The sequence below is a fragment of the Clupea harengus genome, chromosome 2 (assembly GCF_900700415.2).
Source record: "Clupea harengus chromosome 2, Ch_v2.0.2, whole genome shotgun sequence".
In the NCBI taxonomy this organism is placed as follows: domain Eukaryota; kingdom Metazoa; phylum Chordata; class Actinopteri; order Clupeiformes; family Clupeidae; genus Clupea; species Clupea harengus.
In genome coordinates, this window is record NC_045153.1 from 18,373,540 (window position 1) to 18,382,571 (window position 9,032).

Consider the following 9,032-nt stretch of genomic DNA (forward strand, 5'->3'; position numbering starts at 1 on the left):
CTGAGGTAAGAGCAGAAACATTTTACTTTCATCAGGGAGCAGCATAACCAGTCTATGTTCAGTACCAAATGTCCCTGAGTGAGAAACCAGAAAACACTTTCAGTGCAGTTTGTCAATTCCTAGAACTTGACACTGTTATTTTAAATGTACTGCCATATGAACTAAAGTGCCATAAAATTTGTTGTGCAAACACTTAATGTCAGCATTTTTATATAGTAGCAGTTAAATAAAATAAATACTTTGTGTAATTCTCAACTTAAACAATGTTATCAAAACAAACACAAAACCAAAGCTTATTGCCACTGCCAAGGCATTAATGTTAGAGTGTGGTGAAGCACCAAAAAGTTCACTGCTGGCTAGGGATGAGAATTGATAAGATTTTAACGATTCCGATTCCATAACGATTCTTTCTTATCGATTCGATTCCTTATCGATTCTCTTATCGATTCTTTTTGGGCAAGGAAAAAAAAGAGTACAAACGAGTTTATTTACATTCATTTTCTTTTATATAATATTTTCTGAATAGACGTTGCACAGCATATACAGTATGTATGTATACATTTACATGTTTTAAATAACCAAAAACAAACATAAGAATAGGTCAACAAACTCTCAAAGTAAGGTTCAGAGACCCATAGCCTAGGGATCCTTTTCCTTGATGGGGTGCCAGGGGGTCCCAACTAATTTGTTTTGACTATAATTCCAACCATAAGTAACAGAACGTATGACTGATTTGGTAATGGGTTTCATACAATTTTTGTAATAAAACATCTAAACTCTAATCTCATCAGATGGGGGAGCCTGGAAAATAGTCTTATCAAATAGGGATCCCTCCCTGGTCTAATTTGTGGCAGTTTAGGTGTCCTTGATATACCAGAGTTTGAGAACCACAGTGCTAAATAATATTTGAACATGCCAATTACAGTGCTGTTTTTTTGTATTGTGTGTATTCACCTTGAACTAAAAATAAAACTGACATAAACAAAAAGTGAAAGCTGGTTTACACAATGAAACAAATGGCACTAACACAATAGACTGTTAGAGTTTACCTTCAATATTAACAGATGAAGCGCTGTAGGTGAAATTGGTACCAGCCTCACATGGGAGTACCAGACTATGTAGGTAACTTACCCTGTGAGCAGGAGCCGGGTGAATGTGGGTGCAATTGTGTGTAAATTGTGATACCGTCTTTGCGAGGGCCACCAAGACACACTGGTGCTGTCCTTGCAACAGCAACAATATGTTGGTAGTCTCACCCGATTGGACAGGCATCAACCATTCAACACAAAGGCAGATCAATTAAGTTGAACACCTAGGGGGCGCCACACAAAGTGTAGTGTCCTCCACGTGGTCAAAATAATGATAATCCACAAATCAGTCTCGTTAAATATATCAGTCTCATAAAATATATTATACTATCAATTTGGAACTCCGATTAATAATTCAATTATTAACTACAACCAAAGTTACCTTACCAATAGTATAGTTGAAGGTCATTAGAATTCTGAATAGAAGAGGTTGGCAACGTCCATTCTTGTGTAACATTAAATAAACCAGCGTATATAAATCAAAGTATTTATTTACACAATGATAAGAAAATAACACACAATATGTAATCTAGCTAAATGTAACTAACCAATGAATTGAAGGAATAGGTGTATGTGTAATCGAGAGGGAGTGTGTGAGCTTGTGAGCTCGGGGTTGCGCTGTTAGGAGCGCGCCAGAAAGAATGTGCGCGTGTGTTCCTTTGTCTGATCACCGTAGTTCCGCGTGCATGTGTGTGCACGCACGCGAACATACATGTGATGTGAACAAGGACGAGCCTATGTGCAGCGCGAAGTTCGAGTATTCTCTTCGCGTGTGAGGCTATGTGAAGGCCAATGTATGTGTAATCGTGCGCGATTAAGATGCCATGTTAGGAAAGAGGGAAATGGTTAGTGATGCATGCAAGACTCGATGTGTCTGAGAAGCAATCCTAACGATAACCCTTAGATGGTGTGGCGAAGCCAACTACCAGCTAACAATGAACATATATATCACAGTTACGTTCAGTAAACAAAACATATGAAACACATGAACAATGGCATGGAAACAGTCTTATGCTTAGCCAGGTTGTGAATAGCTAGGATAGCTAAATGCCCAGTTAATGTCAGTTACCAGTCCTTTGGGAAAAGTGCTGGGCTGGTCCGACGTGGATAAGGCAGAGAAGAGATGATGCCGTCCGTAAATGGAGAAAGTTGTCCTTGCTGTGATGTCTGTGTCCCTGCAGTTTAGATCGGAGGATTTGATCGCTCAGAACGTTGCAGTCTGCCTTTTGTTCCCGTTGTGTGGAGTTAGCTAGCAGGTCTGTTGTTAGCTGCTTTCGCTAAACTTACTGCGTCTCACTGAGCAGTTCGTTGACTGAGAGATCTTAGGCGTGTGTCGGCCGTAAGATGTGAGAACAAAGAGAGTAGTTCTTCACCGTGTGACGGTGTGCTCACGCGGTGTTGGAGGTCCAAGAGGCTTGCTCCTCGCGGACGATGCCCGGAGGGAGAGAGAGGGGTCCTAGCCAGGTGGGCGCCGACAGAGAGAGAGTCACATCTGGGGAGATGCGGCTATTATCCACGCTCAGGTGGGCGTGGTTAAGAAAAGCATCAGGTTACATTTTTATGACAGGTAAAACCTGACGTAGTTTCCGGGGGAACCCATAGACAAGTTACTGATTAAAGTCAACCACAATGGACGAATTCCAGTGTACCTACAGCGCTAACGTTAGCCGCGATGCTGTTGCTTGGTTGAGATTCATTAATGTTATCTTCACTCCATAGCGCTCAAAAACGCCACATTCCTGCAAAGTTATTGCATGCAGTATGGACAAATGTTTCGGAGTAATGGTAGTTTCCCCCCCCCCCCCCTTTGACGAAAGAGACGTTTTGCAAGCACTGCAAGTGGCCCTGTGGTCGTCTTTTTGTGTGAAATATAACCACACTTTTGAACGCCTCTGCCTAGACGCCATGTTGGCTGCTGTCTAAAACAAAACAAAGCTGCGTGCGTACCTAAACTGCACTTACATCGATACCGGAATAAAAAAATTAAAAAAAAATCTAAAAATGAATCATTTTTAATGCATCTATAGCGGAATCGGAAAAAAAAAATCGAAAAATTAATATTTAATTTTATTTATTTTTAAGTATTGATAGCGGAATCGAAAAGGATTTTGGCTAACGATTCCAAGGAATCGGTCCACTGGGAACTGGTTCTTAACAAGAACCGGTTCTCGATTCCCATCCCCACTGCTGGCAGTTACTCTGCTGTACGTAGTCTGCCGAAGCCTCCCTCCACTGTCTGTTTCGTTGAATGATTTGCAATTATCACATGTATGTATATATATCTTTGGCGATTTTAGCCTAACTATCGAGATTCTAAGTAACATGGAGACCAAACTTTGTTTGGTACTCCACGTAGATCATAAACCCTTGAATATACAAACAACTCGATTAAATCGGTTGAGAAATGTAAACGCTATAGTGCTTTTTATCCAGCTCCACCGCAGCTCCACCATTCACTTGCATTTGTTTACAGTCCAGCCTTTACCTTCCCAAGATGGCGGCGAGTTGGCACGTCGCAGCAATCATAATCATATATACTATATATATGTCTATGGCAGCAATGCCCTTCTCCATGTTTGTTTATCCGCCCATTCTTTTCTTTTCCGGTTCCGTAGCAGTCAGCAGCAGACTTTTACAAAATAAAAGCCTGTAAGCAACAGACTTTTACAATAATAAAATAAATAATAAAACCTGTGTTAACGCGCGATAAAATAATTGTCGGCGTTAATTAATTGATGCGTTAACGCAATAATAACGCGTTAACGTGCCCAGCCCTAATAATAATAAAATATAATAATTTGTCAACTGTTCATTAGAGTGACGGCAAGGGGGGGGAAACTGTTCCTGTGTCTGGTGGTTTTGGTGTACAGAGATCTGTAGCGCCTGCCAGAGGGGAGGAGCTGGAACAGATTATGTCCAGGGTGTGAGGGGTCTGCAATGATTTTCCCTGCCCGTTTCCTGGCTCTGGAGGTGTACAGGTCCTGGATGGTGGGCAGGTCGGCACCAATAATCATTTCTGCAGACCATACTGTCCGTTGTAATCAGTTCCTGTCCAGTTTAGTGGCCGAACCAAACCAGACAGTGATGGATGTGCAGAGAAAAGACTCAATGACTGCAGTGTAAAACTGGATCAGCAGCTCCTGAGGCAGGTTGTACTTCCTGAGCTGGCGCAGGAAGTACATCCTCTGCTGGGCCTTTTTGATGACTGTATTGATGTTTGGCTCCCACTTCAGGTTCTGGGAGATTGTGGAACCCAGAAACCTGAAGGATTCCACAGCAGACACAGTGCTGTTCAGTATAGTGAGGGGGGGCAGTGATGGGGGGCTCCTCCTGAAGTCCACTATCATCTCCACAGTTTTGAGCGAGTTCAACTCCAGGTTGTAGCGACTGCACCACAGGGCCAGCTGTTCAACTTCCCTCCTGTATGCAGACTCATCTCCATCTCGGATGAGGCCGATGATTGTTGTGTCGTCTGCAAATTTCAGGAGCTGAACAGACAGGTCTCCTGAGGTGCAATCGTTTGTGTACAGAGAAAAAAGCAGTGGGGAGAGCACACATCCCTGGTGGGCACCAGTGCCGACTGTCCGGGTGCTGGATGTAATTTCTCCCAGCCTCACCTGCTGCTTCCTGTCTGTCAGGAAGTTCGTAATCCACTGGCAGGTGGAGGCGGGCACAGTGAGCTGGGAGTGTATGCGTGTGTGTGAGAGCGAGAGAGAGTGTGTGTGAGTGTTTCCAAGCGTCTTCTCCATGTGTGTGGATACGTTTAAGGCCAATTCAAAGTATGTGCATGTGATCCGAGTAGGATGATTATTTTGCATCTGAGTGAAGCATGCCTAACATCAACTCATGCATGGTGTGGCGAAGCCAACTACCCAATAACATAATTATGAAGAGAGAACACAACCACAAAGCAGGAGAATAACCAAATCAATACATGTACAGTGACAAAAGTTATGCAATTCTATGCTTAGCCGTGTACACTGTTATGCTATACTAGTTAGTACGCCCAGTAACCAGTTCACAGGGGAAAGGCGCTGGTGTGCTGCTTTGTTTGCTGGCGATACCATTGGCTGTTGATGAGCCAGGCTCGGAAGAATTGTGGGTCTGGTGTCAAAGGAAGCCTTTGCTGTGCAGTGTTCCAATGGTGCAGGATGGAGGAAACTCCTTTGTTCTCGTTACAGTGTTAGCAACTCGGCACTGACTTGCTTCGTTGCTGCCGTTGCGTGTGAGCTAGCAGGGTTTTGTTTCTTGTGCTTAGCTTGTAAACGTATTTACTCGGTTAGTTTTGCTCTGTTTTTAATCAACGAAAAATCACATTACCGCCATAAGAAAAGAGTTTGGTGCAGGAGTAAGGACTCCGCGCATGGAGAGAGCTGGCATGTAGAGTGGTAAGGAGTAGAGTAAGTTCTTAGACAAAAGTTCTTTTTGTCATTATCTCCAATCATGTTTGTTTCTTAGATAGCAATATAGGTAAATTGCTGAGGCGTAATTGGAACTATTAAATTATTTTGGCTAAAGGTTGTGTTGCCATTTTCAACTAGCCCTTTGTCAGCTACTTGGATAAAGGATTTTTAAATACATTTTTAAATTCGATTTACTTTTTTTTCGATCCTCCTGTAGTAAGACTAAGGCCGGGTAATGTTATCTTTCAATAATACTGGGCATACTTCATAAATAATAAACATATAATATAACCGATAAACATACAATGTTTACATGTAAACATACATACCTTATTTGTGATCACACACTATGGCTATAACAGTTCTATGAAATTTTTTTAAATCCTTAGATGTCAAACTCTAACGAACTCACATAGTTTAATGGTCCACCAACTTCTTTGTCCCTTGAAATGAGAGTTAAGAAGAGGAAGTAAAAATTTGAATAGGATGAAACCTAAGATTTCCAATTCACGATCGTTCATAACATAAAGCAGGTGTTTTGAATATAAATACCCCAAAATACCACGCCATCAGATCTCATTGTTCGACTTGTGTCCAAGACACACTGTAAAAGGCTCCAGAAGCAAAATAATCTTTACAAATTCAAAGTTGCTCTGTAAAGAAAAAGCAATATTGCATACCAAGTGTCAGGTGAGCCTAAAACGTAGGCATTTTGTCACATGGAAACAGAATGAAAGCACTTTGACACACTAAAGGGCCTCAATGGTGTGTGCTGGGTCAGGCTTTTACACACAAAGGGGGGCACACAGTCTTTGGGATTTGGCCAGGCATAAAAGTAAGGTTTAACCATTGCCAGTCAGTGCAGAACCACCCCCAGCAACTCACCAAACCGTCACCATGGGCAAAGTAAGTGACCTAAATGATCATGCATCTTAATTGATTCACTACATTGGAAAGCTTACTGTGACATCCTACACATGAACTGACATGGACAACTTTCTCTTACAGATCATCTTCTACGAGGACAAGAACTTCCAGGGTCGCTCCTATGAGTGCATGAGCGACTGTGCTGACATGTCCTCCCACTTCAACCGCTGCCAATCCTGCAGGGTGGAGAGCGGTTGCTTCATGGTCTACGACCGTCCCAACTTCATGGGTAACCAGTACTTCATGAGGAGGGGCGAGTATTCCGACTACATGCGCATGATGAACATGAGCGACTGCATCAGATCCTGCCGCAACATCCCCATGGTGAGTTTTTTTTTTCTTCCAGAATTTGACAACTGTCACTGCTTTTTTGGGGGGAAATAGAAATTAGCATAAATGTTTAATGGACTTTCATGTCCACCCCATACAGCACAGAGGATCTTACAGAATGAAGATTTACGAGAGGGAGAGCTTCGGTGGTCAGAGTATGGAGCTGAATGATGACTGTGACTCCATCATGGATCGCTACCACATGTCTGACTGCCAGTCCTGCAATGTGATGGATGGCCACTGGCTCATGTATGAGCAGCCCCACTTCAGAGGCAGAATGATGTACATGAGGCCTGGAGAGCACAGAAGCTTCAGGGACCAGGGCTTCAGCAACAGCAGATTCATGAGCATGAGGCGCATCATGGATTCTTGGTATTAGAACAGGCAACTCTCTGTGATATTTGAGAATGGGTCAATTCATTAAAATAATTTTTAAAAAAAATTGCTTATTTTAAGTTCTGTTCTTTGGTGTAAATGAACTATTAAGGGAAACAGGTTTGTTTCATTAAGGGGAGAAGCAGTCTATTAAACTGCCAGGCACCCAGCCAAGCTAAGCACCACCAATACACCTTCTTATCTTTGATCAATATTCTTAACTTGTGAAATAATATTTTAATTATCATTTTCCTATTTCCCCCTTTCAATTATGCCTGAAAACAATCACATCAAAATGTAAAAGCATGTGGTAATAAACAACAGTTTATTAACTATTTATTAACAACAGTTTCAAAACTATTACCCCTGATAAAATCAGTTATGCGGAAATACAATATAAACGTGCAGCTATATCCATTATGTACCCCATGCTGACTGGACCCCTCCTAGAGAATCAGTTCATCACGAAGAACAGAATATTCAGCTCATAATGTATAATAATTCATTATTGTTAGGATTCTAAATGGACAGACCCATATTAATGGCCACAACTCTGATGCCTGCAGGTGTAGCTTAATCTAAAATGTCAATGTGACAGCCAGCTAGGGCTCTACCAAGCTTAGGGTGCCGTCATTGTAGTCTGGAAACTCAGTTGTAATGCATTTGGGCGATTAGGAACAGCATCCATCCAAATTACACTTGCAAGCAAACAGATAGTGTGACACCAAGAGGAGTTTTATCTAAACTGCAGATAATGCAAAACTTTACATAGTTACCAAAACTAGTTTTTTTATTTTTATGAAGTAGTACCACTCTAAAGCTCAGGTTAAGACACTGAACTTCTTTGACATGGTCCTCTGCTGCTTCACAACATCCAATCCGATCCATTTCACCAACTTGCAAGATGACTCTGGCAGTTGATTGGAAGTTTATGAAAACCCCACCACATTCTGCACCTTACCATCCTATAATAGTTATGCATGCTATCAACATGAATATCATTGGCAGATGTCCAGCCAATCATAGCTTGAGCTATTCAGCTATTCTATCAAATTGATCCATTACATTTACGTTAATAATTGCAAATATAGCTAGAGAGCAGTGGTTAAATTAGAAAGATGTTATGTCCAGTCCTACTTACTAGCTAAGTTTTCCTTATTTTATCGTTTATTCTTCTGTTCGGTGTTGTGTTTGTTTACTCATCTCTCCTCTCTTTTCAGACTCTTCACGCCCTGCCTTGTGTGTGCTCCGCCTTGTTGATTGTCTGCCCCTCCTTGATTGTTTGCACCTGTCCCTTATCACCTAGTGTATTTAGTCTGTGTGTGTTCCTGTGTCTCGTTTGCCAGTTTCCTCTTTGTGTCTCCGTGTTTCAAGCGTCCCAGCAACTTCCATGTATAGTGATCTCCTAGTGATACTGACCCCTGCCTGCCTAATCGACTCTGCTTTTGCCTCTCCCCTGCTGGTACCTCTGCCTGACCTACGACCGTCTACCTGTGTACCGAACCTGGGCCGGATCTACATCGAACCCTGCCGCTGCATGCCACCTATTGGATTTGTTTGCTTGTTATTGGACTGCCATACCGTGTACCGAACCCGATCAGTAAAAGTTCATTCTACTAACCTCTGTTTCCGAGTCGTAATGGCTCGTCTAGACAACCTCGCCGCTCCGAGTGCTGCTCCAGCTCCGAGTCCAGCTCCAGCTCCACTTCCCACTACTGCTCCGCCTGTCCTACCACCACATCTCTCCCATCCCGAGAGGTTTTCTGGGCATTCTGGGGACTGGCTGTCCTTTTTGGTCCAGTGTGGCCTTCACTTTGAGTGCAGAGCAGATAAGTGGGCGACTGCCGAGTGGGCAAGAAACTCGCCCGTCTGCTCCACGGTTCAGCTGTTTACAGACACATTATGCAAG

At 42.6% G+C, this 9,032-nt stretch overlaps 1 protein-coding gene across 1 annotated transcript; it reads left to right on the plus strand.

Annotated features, from left to right (window-relative positions):
* The first annotated feature begins 6,478 nt into the window (after positions 1 to 6,478).
* On the plus strand, positions 6,479 to 7,127 carry LOC105909527 (gamma-crystallin M3-like). The gene is made up of 2 exons (XM_031578923.1): positions 6,479 to 6,742; positions 6,849 to 7,127. The coding sequence occupies exons 1-2, from the start codon at positions 6,479 to 6,481 to the stop codon at positions 7,125 to 7,127; spliced, it is 543 nt and encodes a 180-aa protein (XP_031434783.1).
* Positions 7,128 to 9,032: the final 1,905 nt, after the last annotated feature.